Genomic DNA, 15,835 nt, shown 5'->3' on the forward strand with positions numbered 1-15,835 from the left:
CGCAGTGAGGGAACCGCCAGAAGGCCCTCGGAACTGGACCTCAGTGTCCGGGCAGAACGATGGGGGAGGAGACGCTCCTTCAGATATACTGGACCGAGGCCATTTAGGGCCTCTTTCGTCTTGCACGTTTTTCGTCTTGCGAGGCATTCGTCTTGCGAGGTACCACTGTAAATGGATCAATAACTGGTTAAGGAACAGTTTGGCCCACAGAAGAATGCAGAAACTGGAGTTCCCCAAAGGTTAACATTGTGACCTGTGCAGTGGGGACTCCCTCTTCAGACCTGGGTCTGGGTGCAATTATTATTATTACTATTATTTATTTACCCTGCCCATCTGGGCAGCTCCCGGTAGAATATTAATAATAATAAAATGATAAAACATCAAACATTGAAAAGTTCCCTAAACAGGAATTATTATTATTATTATTATTAGTAGTAGTAGTAGTAGTAGTATACTGCCCCATACCCACAGGTCTCAGGGCGGTTCACAAGATAAAATCACAATATGAAAGCAAAAAAATACACGATCAAAATAAAAACAAGAACAACTCAATAATCTCCGGCTTCCACAACACAATTCAAAAGGGCGCTGGATGTCAGTAAGCCAAAGTCCTTGTTAAAGAGGAATGTTTTGAATTAACATACACAAATTTATTGGTTGATAACATGGTAGATGATGCTTTTGAATTATGGTGCTGGAGGAGACTCTTGAGAGTCCCATGGACTGCAAGAAGATCAAACGTATCCGTTCTTAAGGAAATCAGCCCTGAGTGCTCACTGGAAGGACAGATCCTGAAGCTGAGGCTCCAAGACTTTGGCCACCTCATGAGAAGAGAAGACTCCCTGGAAAAGACCCTGATGTTGGGAAAGATGGAGGGCACAAGGAGAAGGGGATGGCAGAGGATGAGATGGTTGGACAGTGTTCTTGAAGCTACCAGCATGAGTTTGAGCAAACTGCGGGAGGCAGTGGAAGACAGGAGTGCCTGGCGTGCTCTGGTCCAGGGGGTCACAAAGAGCCAGACACGACTAAACGACTAAACAACAACAACATGGTAGACAGATAATGTAAAGATATGTATAATTTTATAACATGCAGAGAATAACATGTGCTGAGAAATCAGAGAGGAAGTGAGGGAAGTTGGGGGGGAGGTGGTTTGAGGGGGTGGTGGGAAAGAATAATGAATATGATATGTTTTGATATTTTGTTTTGCTGAAATTGTTAACAAAAACCTTAAAGAAAAGAAGTGCCGGACGCCCACTTCCGTCCCTCTTTCTCCTTTGCAGGACTTCCGCTGCATCCTTGTGGTGGCCATCCTCTCGACGATGCTGGCGACTGCCCTCCTTTTCCACATGCTCATCCTCCCCATTCGTGGTCTGACCTCGGCAGGGAAGGCGGCGGCTGTTGGGCCTTACCTGGGCAACAGGTGCAACAATCCCTGCAGGTGAGGGTAAAGGTAAAGGGACCCCTGACCGTTAGGTCCAGTCGTAGCCGACTCTGGGGTTGCGGCGCTCATCTCGCTCTATAGGCTGAGGGAGCCGGCGTACAGCTTCCGGGTCATGTGGCCAGCATGACTAAACCACTTCTGGCGAACCAGAGCAGCGCACGGAAACGCCGTTTACCTTCTCGCCGGAGCGGTACCTATTTATCTATTTGCACTTTGACGTGCTTTCGAACTGCTAGGTGGGCAGGAGCTGGGACTGAGCAACAGGAGCTCACCCCGTCGCATGGATTCGAACAGCCGACCTTCTGATCGGCAAGTCCTAGGCTCTGTGGTTTAACCCACAGCTGCGTCCCTGGAGGGGGTTATAATGAATTAATTCAATTTGTATAATGCCCTATGCCCATAGATCTCAGGGCGGTTCACAACATAAAATGACAATATGAAAAACAGAAAAGGCAAAATAAAAAATTTAAACAAAGCATGAGCTGCTTCTCCGCTGAGACTGTGACTTAAGGAGTAAATGCTGTTCTTTTTCCTTTTTTTCATAATATTTTTATTAAATTTTCAACAAAAATAACAAAAACAAAAAACACACAATAACAAATGCAATAACAGCGACAAACAAAGAAAAATATACATAAAAACAATATCAAACCCATAAGATGGGATTCTCTGAATCCTGTGATTTCCCTCCCTCACCCCATCCCTGGTTCCTTAAATTTTATTTTCAGCTGCCTATCATTTCTACTCCAAATTATTATTTTTTACCTCAGATTCCTAAAATTACAAGTGTTTTAAAAACCTTGCCAGTGTATTAACCTGTTTACAGTATTTTTGCAAATACATAATAAACATTTCCCATTCTTTTTTAAATTCCTTGTCATCTTGATTTCTGAGCTTTCCGGTTAGTTTTGCCATTTCAGCATAGTCCATTAACTTGGTTTGCCAGTCTTCTTTGGTCGGGACTGCTTCCACTTTCCAGAGTAAATGCCGTTCAACTCTCTGAGATTTATAGCTGAGGGACAGGGCAGCGCATGGGGGCCATGTGGAAATCTCTGGAGGCTGGGATGGCGAGAAGCACAATTCATTTTCACCTTGGCAACCTTGCAAAAAGAAAAAGGTGCCTAGACTAGGGTTACCAGATGTCCCCGGCATAGCTGTCAGGTGTCCCTTATTTGAAGAGACAGTCCCTAATTCCAGCGCCATGTCCCGCTGCTGTCCCTTATTGATGGATGTCCCTTAAATGATGTCCTTTAAATTTCAAAGGAAGCAGCTCCTCTCCCTCCCTCCCTCCCTGCCGGCCAGTGAGGAGGGAGGCTCCAACTGTGTTGCTTGGCTGTGTTGCTCACCCAATAAGGAGTCTGAGAACGACTGGGGGGTGGAGCTTGCATGCCTTGTGTGTGGCTAGTTAATGTAAGCTGAGGAGTTTTTTGAATGCTGGACGCCATTTTGTTGCACGTGCTGCTGCAAACTTTGCAGTGCAAAGCCAGGCCGGGGAGCCATCTTAAGTTGAGGCTGCATAGGCCTTGTGGTGCATGGGATTCAGATTCTATTCAGTTGAACCTCTGGTTACAAAGTTGGTTGGACAGTGTTCTCGAAGCTACCAGCATGAGTTTGACCAGACTGCAGGAGGACAGGAAGACTGGAGTGCCTGGAACAGGTGAGGCTGCAGGTCCCTTATTTTGGCTGCTGGTCCCTTCTTTTCAAGGCTGCTGGTCCCTTATTTTCAAATCTGTAAGTTGACAGCTATGGTCCCCGGAATGTCCCCAGATTTGCAAATCTGTCCCCGGGAAACGTGGCAGTGGCAGCCTCAGCAGCCCGGAGTCAGTCTGGTAGCACAGTTGGCTCTGGTTGGCTTCAGGAGCTGCTCGCTGCCCTGGCGTCTGCCATTTTTCCTTGCCGGAAGTCCCCATATGATGTGTTGCGCACAAGACACATTATATGGGGACTTCTGGCGTGGAAAAATGGTGGGCGCCACAGCAGTGAGCAGCTCCTGAAGCCAGCCAGAGCCAACTGTGCTACCAGGCTGACTCTGGGCTGCTGACTGCCGCTGCTGCCGCCACTGCCAAAGGGGAACCAGGGACGTCTGGCGGTATAGATCTCCTGCCCCCTTCCCCCTTTGTTTTGACTGATTGGGGGAGGCTCAGGAGTTGCGGGCGAGAAGCCGTTGCCTAGTTTTAAAAACTCTGTGCATTTATATTTCACAGGGTGTGAAAGAAGGGCTTTGCGCCTTTATACAATGTGCATGTGTGCTTAGGCCCAGGGTCTTTGACCACACCATCCCCACTACTGACTCCCTGTTGCTACTCAGCTTCAAAAACAACAAAACAAAAAAACAACAACCAACTGTTCCCAGAATCATTGAAAAAAATCTGGTAACCGTAGCCTAGACATTGCATTGTGACACCTGTAATCTAGGTTTTAAGGTGCCATTTGGCGAGTGTCTGGAGGCGGTTGGAGGATGGATGGCGGCTAACAGATTGAGGTTGAATCATGACAAGACAGAGGTACTGTTTTTGGGGGACAGGAGGCGGGCAGGTGTGGAGGACACCCTGGTCCTGAATGGGGTAGCTGTGCCCCTGAAGGACCAGGTGCGCAGCCTGGGAGTCATTTTGGACTCACAGCTGTCCATGGAGGCACAGGTCAATTCTGTATCCAGGGTAGCTGTCTACCAGCTCCATCTGATGCGCAGGCTGAGACTACCTGCCCGCGGACTGTCTCACCAGAGTGGTGCATGCTCTAGTTATCTCCCACTTGGACTACTGCAATGCACTCTATGTGGGGCTCCCTTTGAAGGTGACCCGGAAACGACAACTAATCCAGAATGCGGCAGCTAGACTGGTGACTGGGAGTGGCCGCTGAGACCACATAACACCGGTCTTGAAAGACCTACATTGGCTCCCAGTACGTTTCCGAGCACAATTCAAAGTGATGGTGCTGACCTTGAAAGCCCTAAATGGCTTCGGTCCTGTATACCTGAAGGAGCGTCTCCACCCCCATCGTTCAGCCCAGACACTGAGGTCCAGTGCTGAGGGCCTTCTGGCGGTTCCCTCACTGCGAGAAGCCAAGTTGCAGGGAACCAGGCAGAGGGCCTTCTCGGTAGTGGCACCCGCCCTGTGGAACGCCCTCCCACCAGATGTCAAAGAGAAAAACAACTACCAGACTTTTAGAAGACATCTGAAGGCAGCCCTGTTTAGGGAAGCTTTTAATGTTTAACAGACTACTGTATTTTAATACTTTGTTGGAAGCCACCCAGAGTTGCTGGGGAAACCCAGGCAGATGGGCGGTGCATAAATAATAAATTATTATTATTGTTATTATAGGTTACATATCTGAGTTTCTAACCCTGCCTACAATAATAAAACATCAAGAAAGTTCAGATTGGTTCACACACGGTTGTGAGTCTTCCAGACCTACCAGCCTGCAGTCCAAGGAGACTTCATAGAATCCTAGAGTTGGAAGAGACCACAAGGGCCATCGAGTCCAACCCCCTGCCAAGCAGGAAACACCATCAGAGCACTCCTGACATATGGTTGTCAAGCCTCTGCTTAAAGACCTCCAAAGAAGGTTGCAAGGGGAGAGGGTGTCTTGCCCCCCCCTCTTGCAAAAGCTGCCCTTCCTCTCCTCTTCTTCCTCCTCAGGAGCGTCCTGGTGGAGAGCATCCCCGAGGGGCTGACGTACGACGACAACAGCACCCTCAACCCGTCCATCTTCGACGCCTGGAAGACCCTCCTGGCAGACGCCAGACGCAGTGTGGACATCGCCTCTTTTTACTGGACCCTGAGCAACAAGGACACCGGCACCCAGGACCCCTCGGCCAGCCAGGTGGAGAGCTCTCTCCGGAAACGGCCTCGGTCAAGGGCCATCGCGGCTCAGGGGTGGGGGCACCAGAGGGTCCTGGGTTCGGTCCCTGGGTGCATCTCCAGGTGGGGCTGGGAGGGGCAGCCCATCTGACACCCTAGAGAATCATAGAATCATAGAGTTGGAAGAGACCCCAAGGGCCATCGAGTCTAACCCCCTGCCAAGCAGGAAACACCATCAGAGCACTCCTGACATATGGTTGTCAAGCCTCTGCTTAAAGACCTCCAAAGAAGGAGACTCCACCACACGCCTTGGCAGCAAATTCCACTGTCGAACAGCTCTTACTGTCAGGAAGTTCTTCCTAATGTCTAGGTGGAATCTTCTTTCTTGTAGTTTGGATCCATTGCTCCGTGTCCGCTTCTCCGGAGCAGCAGAAAACAACCTTTCTCCCTCCTCTATGTGACATCCTTTTATATATTTGAACATGGCTATCATATCACCCCTTAACCTCCTCTTCTCCAGGCTAAACATGCCCAGCTCCCTTAGCTGTTCCTCATAAGGCATCGTTTCCAGGCCTTGGACCATTTTGGTCGCCCTCCTTTGCTGCAGAATGGCTTTCCCAAGGGTTGCTCTGCCTTCTTCCAGCAAGCCTTCCCAGGGGTTGCAAATAGGAATATGGAGTCTTTTCAACACTGGCCTGGTGGAACGCTCTGCTTCATGAGACCAGGGCCCTGCTGGATCTGATTTCTTTCTGCAGGGCCTGTAAGACAGAGTTGTTCCGCCTGGCCTTTGGCTTGGAACCAGCCTGATCCCCTCTTTCCTTTTCTTTCTGTGATGGAACCCCTATTTGGGGACTTCCCTGGCTTTTTTCTGGCCCACGTAGGACCAGTCTGGATAGTTGGCCTTGGTGAAGATTTGACGTTTTCTCCCCCCAAACAGTTTTTGATCTGGGCTTCCACCGAAATGAGGCTGCATTTGAAGTAGTATTTTAATTTTGTTTTTAAGTTGTATCTTAGGGATGTGGGTGGTGCTGTGGGTTAAACCACAGAGCCTAGGACTTGCCAATCAGAAGGTCGGCAGTTCAAATCCCCGCGACGGAGTGAGCTCCCGTTGCTCGGTCCCTGCTCCTGCCAACCTAGCAGTTCGAAAGCACATCAAAGTGCAAGTAGATAAATAGGTACCGCTCCGGCGGGAAGGTAAACGGCGTTTCCGTGCGCTGCTCTGGTTCGCCAGAAGCGGCTTAGTCATGCTGGCCACATGACCCGGAAGCTGTACGCCGGCTCCCTCAGCCAGTAAAGCGAGATGAACGCTGTAACCCCAGAGTCGTTCACTACGGTCAGGGGTCCCTTTACCTTTACTAAGTTGTATTTTAAGCAATTGTATTTATACCTGATATTAGCCGCCCTGAGCCCGGTCTTGGCCGGGGAGGGCGGGGTATAAATAAAATTAATAAATTAATAAATAAATACCCAGCACATTCCCTATTTCAACACGAAAAGTACTCCTTGGTTGATCAATCCAGACAGCCCCCCCCCCCGGCTGCTGCAGCTGTTTTTTTGGTGGTGAAGTTAAACCATTCATTCTCACGTGTAAAACGAAGCCGAAATGGGATCCGTAGTATTTTATGTACTGTATTTTTTGCTCTCTAAGACGCACCAGACCACAAGACGCACGTAGTTTTTGGAGGAGAAAAACAAGAAAAAAATATTCTGCATCTTAGAAGCTAGAACAGCAAGAGGGATCGCTGCGCAGTGAAAGCAGTGATCCCTCTTGCTGTTCTGGCTTCTGGGATAGCTGCGCAGCCTGCATTCGCTCCATAAGACGCACACACATTTCCCCTTACTTTTCAGGAGGGAAAAAGTGAGTCTTATAGAGCAAAAAATACGATACTTATCGCATTTCTAGCCCACCTTTTTTCTCCAGGGAGCTGTCATGGTCCTCCTCCTCCTCATCCTCATTTAATCTTCCCAGTGACCCTGTGAGGTTGACCAGGCTGAGGGTCAGCAACCGGCCCAAGGTCACCCAGTAAGATTCATGGCCGTGGGGGGCGGGATTTGAACCCTGGTCTCCCAGGTCTTTCTCCAACACTTGTGAGGTAGGCCAGGCTGAGAGGCAGGGACTGGCCCCCAAGGTCACCCAGGGAGTGGGGGGTTTGGACCCTGGTCTCTCCCAGTGCCTAGTCTGGCACTCTAACTACTACACCATACTGCCTGCTGGTGTGTCTGAAAAGGTGGCTGCCTGCCTGTGCCAAAATATGCAGCAGCGAAGGCACTCAGCACCCGGCAGACCCTGTCAAACCCGCTTGCAAACAGGCGTCTAATTGCCTGGGGTGGCGGCGCCTCCTTCAGCCTCTGAGCCCATCAAAGGGCCCTTTGAGGAAAGCAAAACATCCGTTTTTCGCATGTCGGTCACGGCCTGCGCCTGCGGGCGTGTTGGAGAGGCAGCCGCTTTTGTTAAGAGCAGAATACACGCCTGTCCTGGGCTGTCTGAGAAGCTCTAAATCCCAGAGCCTCCCAAGTTGCAGATGATCTGAAAAAGGCAGCTCCAAACAGAGATGCAGCGTTGCAAATTATTACATGAGGGGACAGCGGCGGTTCAGTTGTTAGAGCAACCTGCTTTGCGGGGCAGCCGGCGTAGTGTCGTGTTTAATAATAATAATAATAAATTTTATTTTTACCCCGCCCTCCCCAGCCAAGACCAGGCTCAGGGCGGCTAACAACCAATAATAAAAACAAGTTGATTAAAATACAATTTAAAAAACAAGATTAAAATATAACAGTAAAACATTAGAATGCCGCCTCTTCACAGGAGGAGAAAGGAAAAAGAAAGAGGGGGAGGGAATCAAACTTAGAGGGCTGGACTTGGACCCGAGAGAGACCAGGGTTCGAATTCTCCTGCCCATGCAGCTCACTGGATGCGACCTTGGGGGCCAGTCACTCCTCCCACCCTACCTTACAGGGTTGTTGTGAGGCGTCAATAAGAGGAGGAGAGTCATGGATGTCGCCTAGAGGTCTTAGGAGAAGAAGATGGAATGTAAAAATAATAAATGTGGTGGATGACAGGTTCAGCCCCCTGAGGCCTGTCAGCATCGCCCTTGAGCCAGTGCCAGCAACTGGACTCATGCACTTCAGCCCCGACTGGGCTAGGCGAGCTGGGTAGCACTTCCAGAGACCACCAGGTCAAAGTGCTGTGGACTCACAGCTTAGAGTTGTGAGCACCGGATTCACTTCCACAAGTAGACAGTCGTCACACAGCAGAGTATAGCTGAGTATATAAACGACTTGGAGAACAGCTCTGTAGAATAACTTCATTTATTCTATCTACAACTATTGTACAACTATATACAGAGCTTAATGAGGTCTAAGCATAAATGAATGCTGCACTGCACTGAGTGTCTGCAGCTGCTCTTAGCAGCAACTTTATCTCTACACACGATCTGTAACACTCAGTCTCTCTCTCTCCGACACACTGACTGACTGACTGACGTGGTGCTGGAGTAGAATAAGTAGAGAAGCAGAACACGCCTCCTTCTGTCTGGAGAATCAGCAGACTCATCAGGAGATTCTTGGATATGGGAGGGGTGAAATCTCCTCAGGGGCAACTGGGAAAGGCTCCCCAACCCTAAGCCCTGGGGAGCTGCTGCCAGCCAGTGTGGAGCTAGATGGGCCAACGACATGTCCCATAGGCAGTGTATTTTGCTTTGATGAGCATTGAACCCAAAGCCTCCCTGTGGGGCCCGGCTTGTTAGAGATTTGGCTGGTGGCTGCCTGGCTCTCGTCAGCAGGCGAACAAAATGGGTAGCCCCGCCCCCCCAATGCACTAGCCAACCTGAGATCTAACATGCCCAGCCCTGGCTTGCAGCCTCAAAACTAACTAAGAGGATTTAGCCTCTGGCTGGATGAGGGGCATGTTTCGGAAGAGCTCAGCTTTCAGTTTCCCCATTTGGGTGGGTAAAGAGCAAATTCAAGATGTTCCTCCCCCCCCAAAAAAAATTCAAGATGTCTCTATCCCACCTCAACAAAGAATCAGCGTTGGAAGGGACCTCCAGCGGTCATCTGGCCCAACCCCCAATCGAAGGACTCATCCCAAACCATTTGAAAGGGTTAATCGGCCGGACGGATCCTGCACCTGGGAATGGGGATGGCCTGTCCAGGAAGGGCCCTGTTCACCTGGCTCAGATCGTGGCTGCTGATGGACCCCCTCCCTTTTCCCACAGGGGGAGGAAATCCTGGCTGCGCTGAGGGAGGTCCCCAGCAGAGGCGTCACCCTGCGGATTGCCGTCAATCCTCCTTCCTCCCGGATGCCCTGCTCTGACCTGCAGCTGCTGGAGGAGAGCGGTGAGAGAGAGAGAGAGCGTGCCTGGATTTCAGCATGGGGGTGGTGATGCGGGGCAGGGTCTCCTCTCTGCACCCCCAAAAAGACAGTAATAATAATAATAATAATAATAATAATAATAATAATAATAATAATAATAATAATAATAATAATATATTCTTTACACCCTGCCCATCTGGCTGGGTTTCCCCAGCCACTCTCGGCGGCTTCCAACAAAATATTAAAAATACAATAAAACATCAGACATTAAAAACTTCCCTAAACAGGGCTGCCTTCAGATGTCTTCTAAAAGTCAGATACAGTGGACGCTCAGGTTGCGAACGTGATCCGTGCGGGAGGCACGTTTACAACCCGCAGTGCTGTGTCTGCGCACGGGTGGGTTGCGATTCGGTGCTTCTGTGCATGCACAAAGCGCGATTTGGTGTTTCTGCACATGCGCGAGTGCTGAAACCCGGAAGTAACCCGTTCAGGTACTTCCAGGTTCGGCACAGTGCGCAACCCACAAACACACAACCTGAAGTTTCTGTATGGACTGTAGTTATTTATTTCCTTGGTATTGATTTTAATGATGGTTTTAATGCAACTACAAAGCGGGCGGGGAGAATTCAGAAAGGAGGGACAGGAATTCAATGAGAAAAGGTGTAACAAAACAAAACAAAACAAAACAAGATATATGTTTGGAGTTATGAAATAATTAGAATCATAGAATCATAGAGTTGGAAGAGACCACAAGGGCCACCGAGTCCAACCCCCTGCCAAGCAGGAAACACCATCAGAGCACTCCTGACATATGCTTGTCAAGCCTCTGCTTAAAGACCTACAAAGAAGGAGACTCCACCACACTCCTGGGCAGCAAATTCCACTGTCGAACAGCTCTTACTGTCAGGAAGTTCTTCCTAATGTCTAGGTGGAATCTTCTTTCTTGTAGTTTGGATCCATTGCTCCGTGTCCGCTTCTCTGGAGCAGCAGAAAACAACCTTTCTCCCTCCTCTATGTGACATCCTTTTATATATTTGAACATGGCTATCATATCACCCCTTAACCTCCTCTTCTCCAGGCTAAACATGCCCAGCTCCCTTAGCCGTTCCTCATAAGGCATCGTTTCCAGGCCTTTGACCATTTTGGTTGCCCTCCTCTGGACACGTTCCAGTTTGTCAGTGTCCTTCTTGAACTGTGGTGCCCAGAACTGGACACAGTACTCCAGGTGAGGTCTGACCAGAGCAGAATACAGTGGCACTATTACTTCCCTTGATCTAGATGCAATACTCCTATTGATGCAGCCCCATTGGGGGGCTGCTTAGCTTAGAAGATGACAGAGATGGGTAAAATTATGTAAGAGACTTCCCCCCCCTCGCTCGTAATACTAGAACGAGGAGCCCCCCCATAGAAGGTGCTTTCTCTTGCAAGAGATTCAGGCCAGACCTACTGAAAGGGCTCAATTACTATTGGTCGCTTGCCGGATCAGAGAGGCAGGTCCTCGCCCCGAGGAGCCTACACTCTTAAAACCAAGTGTATGGGCTGGATTTGCGGGCGAGGCTGTAAAAGGTGCTGAGAACTAGCAGTGCCCTAACTTGTCTTGTTCCCAAACTCCTCCAGGTGCTCAGATCCGCAAAGTCAACTTCCCGGAACTGACCGGGGGGGTCTTGCACACCAAATTCTGGATCGTGGACCAGCAACACATCTTCCTTGGCAGCGCGAACATGGACTGGCGCGCCCTCACCCAGGTGATGCCCGCGACCCTCCGGGAGGGGAGAGGAGGGGCGGGGTGGGGCCCCCCGTCCTGGCTTGTGGGACTGGGACCAGGGTTATTATCTTTACGAGACGATTGGGACCTGGTCTGATAGTTTCTGTGGTCACCTGCTAGAGAGAGTCCACCTCTCAAATCAGAAGTGGGGGCTCAGGGGTTCCCCTCGGCTGCAGCAGCACCCCACTTCCGGAATGGCTTCCCCAAGGAGGGAGGGAGGGAGTCCACCTGGAGGCCAACATGTTGTTGTTGTTGTTTAGTCGTTTAGTCATGTCCGACTCTTCGTGACCCCCTGGACCAGAGCACGCCAGGCAGTCCTGTCTTCCACTGCCTCCCGCAGTTTGCTCAAACTCATGCTGGTAGCTTCAAGAACACTGTCCAACCATCTCGTACTCCATCGTCCCCTTCTCCTTGTGCCCTCAATCTTTCCCAACATCAGGGTCTTTTTCAGGGAGTCTTCTCTTCTCCAGAGGTGGCCAAAGTCTTGGAGCCTCAGCTTCAGGATCTGTCCTTCCAGTGAGCACTCAGGGCTGATTTCCTTAAGAATGGAGAGGTTTGATCTTCTTGCAGTCCATGGGACTCTCAAGAGTCTCCTCCAGCACCAGAATTCAAAAGCATCAATTCTTTGGCGATCAGCCTTCTTTATGGTCCAGCTCTCCCTTCCATACATCACTGCTGGGAAAACCATAGCTTGAACTATACGGACCTTTGTTGGCAAGGTGATGTCTCTGCTTTTTAAGATGTTGTCTAGGTTTGTCATTGCTTTTCTCCCAAGAAGCAGGCGTCTTTTAATTTCGTGAGTGCTGTCACCATCTGCAGTGATCATGAAGCCCAAGAAAGTAAAATCTCTCACTGCCTCCATTTCTTCCCCTTCTATTTGCCAGGAGGTTATTGGCCCAGTGGGAGGCCAACATAATATATAATAATAATAATAATAATTTATTATTTATACCCCACCCATCTGGCTGGGTTTCCCCAGCCACTCTGGGCTGCTTCCAACAGAATATTAAAAACAATACAGCATCATTAAAAACTTCCCTAAATAGGGCCGCCTTCAGTTTTCTTTTAAAAGTAAAATAGTTGTTTTTTGCCTTGATATCTGATGGGAGGGCGTTCCACAGGGCAGGGGCCACTACCAAGAAGGCCCTCTGCCTGGTTCCCGGTAACTTGGCTTCTCGCAGGTAGGGAACTGCCAGAAGGCCCTCAGAGTTGGACCTCAGTGTCTGGGCTAAAAGATGGGGGTGGAGACGCTCTTTCAGGTATACTGGGCCTTTGAGGCCGTTTAGGGCTTTAAAGGTCTGCACCAACACTTGGTTCCCCTCCAGGTGTGCAGGGGAAATTCTTTTTACTTACCTGGGCATTAGGCAATCATATGAGCAGCTGCTTTTGGTAAATAAAAATAAAACCAGCGTCCTATCTCCCGCCTTTACTCTGGGTGGTTTTCCCCCGACGTATTTGTGTTTATGCTGTTGTGAACCCGCCTCCTATCAAATCCAACAAGGTGAACGGTGGCATCTTGGCATTTTTAAGTCAGCCTTTGCCAACCGGGCACCCTTCACGTGTTGTTCGGCTGCAGCTGCCCTCCTCCCCAGCCAGGATCACTTTGATGTTTCCAAACCTTTGCGTCCTACGGCATCGCTGCAGATAATAGCCCAACAGAGCAGCTCGGAGTTAAACTGTGGAACTCCCTGCCACAGGAGGCAGCCATGGCCACCAACTTAGATGGCTTTAAAAGAGGAATAGACCAATTCATGGAGGAGGAGAGGGCTCTCGAAGGCTCCTAGCCAGGATGGCTCTGCAGTCGGACGCAGCAATGCTTCTGATTGCCAGGTGCTGGAAACCACAGGAAGAGAGAGTTTCTCTTCTATTTTAATCCTGCTTGTGTGTTTCCCATTGGGGCATCTGCTTGGCCCCTGAGAGAACAGGGTGCTGGACTACATAACCCATTGGCCTGGTACAGTAGGCCGTTCCTATGTTCTTATGGAACCTCCAGGCCCAGAGCATAGCTGTCAACTTACAGATTTGAAAATAAGGGACCAGCAGCCTCGAAAATAAGGGATCCGCAGCCAAAATAAGGGATTTTCCAAACACAGGTATGTTCAACTTCTGAGCCCCTCCGAGCCAAAGGCAGAAAGCCCAGCCAGCAGCCAAACGAAGCCTCAAGCGGTGGTTCCCACAGCGCAGCAATCCGGCAAAGGGGATGCAGCAAGGGAAACCACCGTAACCTCTCTGCTGGGAAGCGCTGAGCAAAGGCGAGTCCCCAGGCAACGCGGCCGATTTGATCGGCACAAGGCATGCAAGCTCCACCCCCCAGTCGTTCTTAGACTCCTTATTGGGTGAGCAACGCAGCCAAGCAACACAGCTGGAGCCTCCCTCCTCCCTGGCCGGCAGGGAGGGAGGGAGAGGAGCTGCTTCCTTTGAAACCCGGGAAATTTAAGGGACATCATCAATAAGGGACAGCAGCGGGACACAGCGCTGGGATAAGGGACTTTCCCACCAAATAAGGAACAGTTGACAGCTATGGCCCAGAGGCAATCTATCTCAATTTCTTGGTTATTAGGGGCGTTTGGCCACTGGAAGGCCAGACTAGATGGGGGCTCTTTGGCCTGGTCCAGCAGCTGGGCTCCTCTTATCTTCTTATCAGGGCACCAGGTTGCCCAAGGCTGCTTGGGTCAAGATGGGACTACTACCCTCTGGGGCTGATTTCTTTTTATATATATATGCATTATTATTATTTTTTTAACATAACGTTTCCAACAATCATATAACATTACTTCTTATCTTACACAATATTTTAGACTTCCGTCAACACCTCTGATGATTTCCCGTTCTTTACCACTTATTCTGCATTACTTAATTTCTCTATTACTCTTAATTATCCTTAACTAATAATTCTCCTCATAGTCTTTCTTGCAATATTTCTTTTTTTTAATTCTTTTTTATTGATTTTAGTTAGACAAACCATAAATAAACAAAGTAAAATAATATAAATTTCCATTACAATTCTTCTTTAGTCACATCATCTTGTTGATATCACCTCTATATACACATATAGACCACCCTCCCTCCCGGTTGCGGGCTTCTTAATATATCTTCCTTTTTGCAGTTTCGTTGTTAATAGTCTACACATCCTAAGATTTATGTTAATCCTACTGTGGTTGTTAAACTTCTAAAATTTCCTTCAATATATGTTATAAATTTACTCCAATCACTAATAAACTTTGTACCTTTTTGGTATCTAATTTTTCGTGTCATTTTTGCTAGTTCCACGTATTCAAATAATTTTATTTGCCAATCTTTAAGAGTTGGAATGTCTGGAGTCTTCCATTTTTGTGCTGTCAATACTCTGGCAGCCTCTGTCACATATTGAAATAATGTCTGATATGTCTACTGTCTAATATGTCTAATATGTTTCTTGCAATATTTCAAATAGTCTTCCTTACAGAACTTCTTGCAGTCCTACTAGTGTAATCTGTTCATTACAATTACTTTTCAAATAGTTCGTGTATTTAGTCTTCTAAGAATCTCTGGTCCCGCAGCTTTCGAATCCTTCCTGTTAATTTATCCAATTCTGCTTAGTCCATCAACTTCATCCGCCATTCTTCTTTCATCAGTAATTCTTCTTGGTTCCATTTTTCCTCTGGGGCTGATTTCAGGTGTCCCTGGTGCTTCTCCCCTTAAATCCTGCAGGCTGCATCAACTGCACCTGGGCTCTATCCTGCGGCCTCCTGCTAACCTCTCCCTTTCTTGGCCCTCAGGTGAAGGAGCTGGGCATGGCTATCTACAACTGCAGCTGCCTGGCCCAGGACTTGGGGAAGATGTTTGAGGCCTACTGGGCTCTGGGCCTGCCCAACGCCACCATCCCGTCGCCCTGGCCGGCCAATTACTCCACCTCCTATAACAAGGAGACGCCGCTGGAGCTGGAGCTGAACGGCACGGAGGCCGGGGTCTACTTCTCGGTGAGATGGGAGGGCAGGGGCCCCCTCTGCTCAAGACCCCCTGCTCCAGTCTTTGCTGGCATCCTTGGTGCTCAGATGCTGGGGGCCGACTCGGGGGGGGGGGGTTTCCTTTACGATACGATACCTTTATTGTCATTGTCCCATACAGAACAATGAAATTGAAAAATCTACATGACATTCAAAAACCCCTAAAAACTCTGAAACCCCATTTTTAAATACAATATACCACATTTTTTGCTCTATAGGATGCACTTTTCCCCCTCCAGAAATTAAGGAGAAATGTGTGTGTGTCCTATGGAGCGAATGCAGGCTCCCTGGCTTCAGCGATAGCAACGCGAAGCCTCCAAAGCGCGGAGGGATTTCGCGCTGCGCTCTGAAGGCTTCAGGTTCCTTTTGCTGAAGCTGGGAGAGCAAGAATCTTCTGGCTTCAGCGAAAGGAACCCGAAGCCTTTGGAGCGGAGCGCGAGGTCCTGCTGCACGACAAAGGCTTCAGGCGGCTATCCCTGAAGCCTTTGGAGCGCAGCAGGAACTCGTGCTGCGCTCCAAAGGCTTCGC

At 49.2% G+C, this 15,835-nt stretch overlaps 1 protein-coding gene and 1 long non-coding RNA gene across 4 annotated transcripts in view; both read left to right on the plus strand.

Moving 5' to 3' along the window:
• Positions 1-15,835, plus strand: part of LOC310851804 — a 442,605-nt gene that overhangs the window by 106,836 nt on the left and 319,934 nt on the right. The gene's annotated exons all lie outside the window — the stretch shown is intronic.
• The window catches only part of PLD3 (phospholipase D family member 3), a 33,959-nt gene that overhangs the window by 9,251 nt on the left and 8,873 nt on the right, over positions 1-15,835 (plus strand). For all 3 annotated transcript variants that reach the window (XM_083753997.1, XM_083753995.1, XM_083753996.1), the window contains 5 exons: positions 1,284-1,441; positions 5,083-5,266; positions 9,459-9,579; positions 11,174-11,301; positions 15,080-15,280. In XM_083753997.1, coding sequence (XP_083610123.1) covers positions 1,323-1,441; positions 5,083-5,266; positions 9,459-9,579; positions 11,174-11,301; positions 15,080-15,280 — 753 coding nt within the window. In that variant the 5' untranslated portion in view covers positions 1,284-1,322. The remainder of the gene's footprint in view (positions 1-1,283; positions 1,442-5,082; positions 5,267-9,458; positions 9,580-11,173; positions 11,302-15,079; positions 15,281-15,835) is intronic.

The sequence above is a fragment of the Podarcis gaigeae genome (genome assembly GCF_964106915.1).
Source record: "Podarcis gaigeae genome assembly, chromosome: 8".
NCBI lineage: Eukaryota > Metazoa > Chordata > Lepidosauria > Squamata > Lacertidae > Podarcis > Podarcis gaigeae.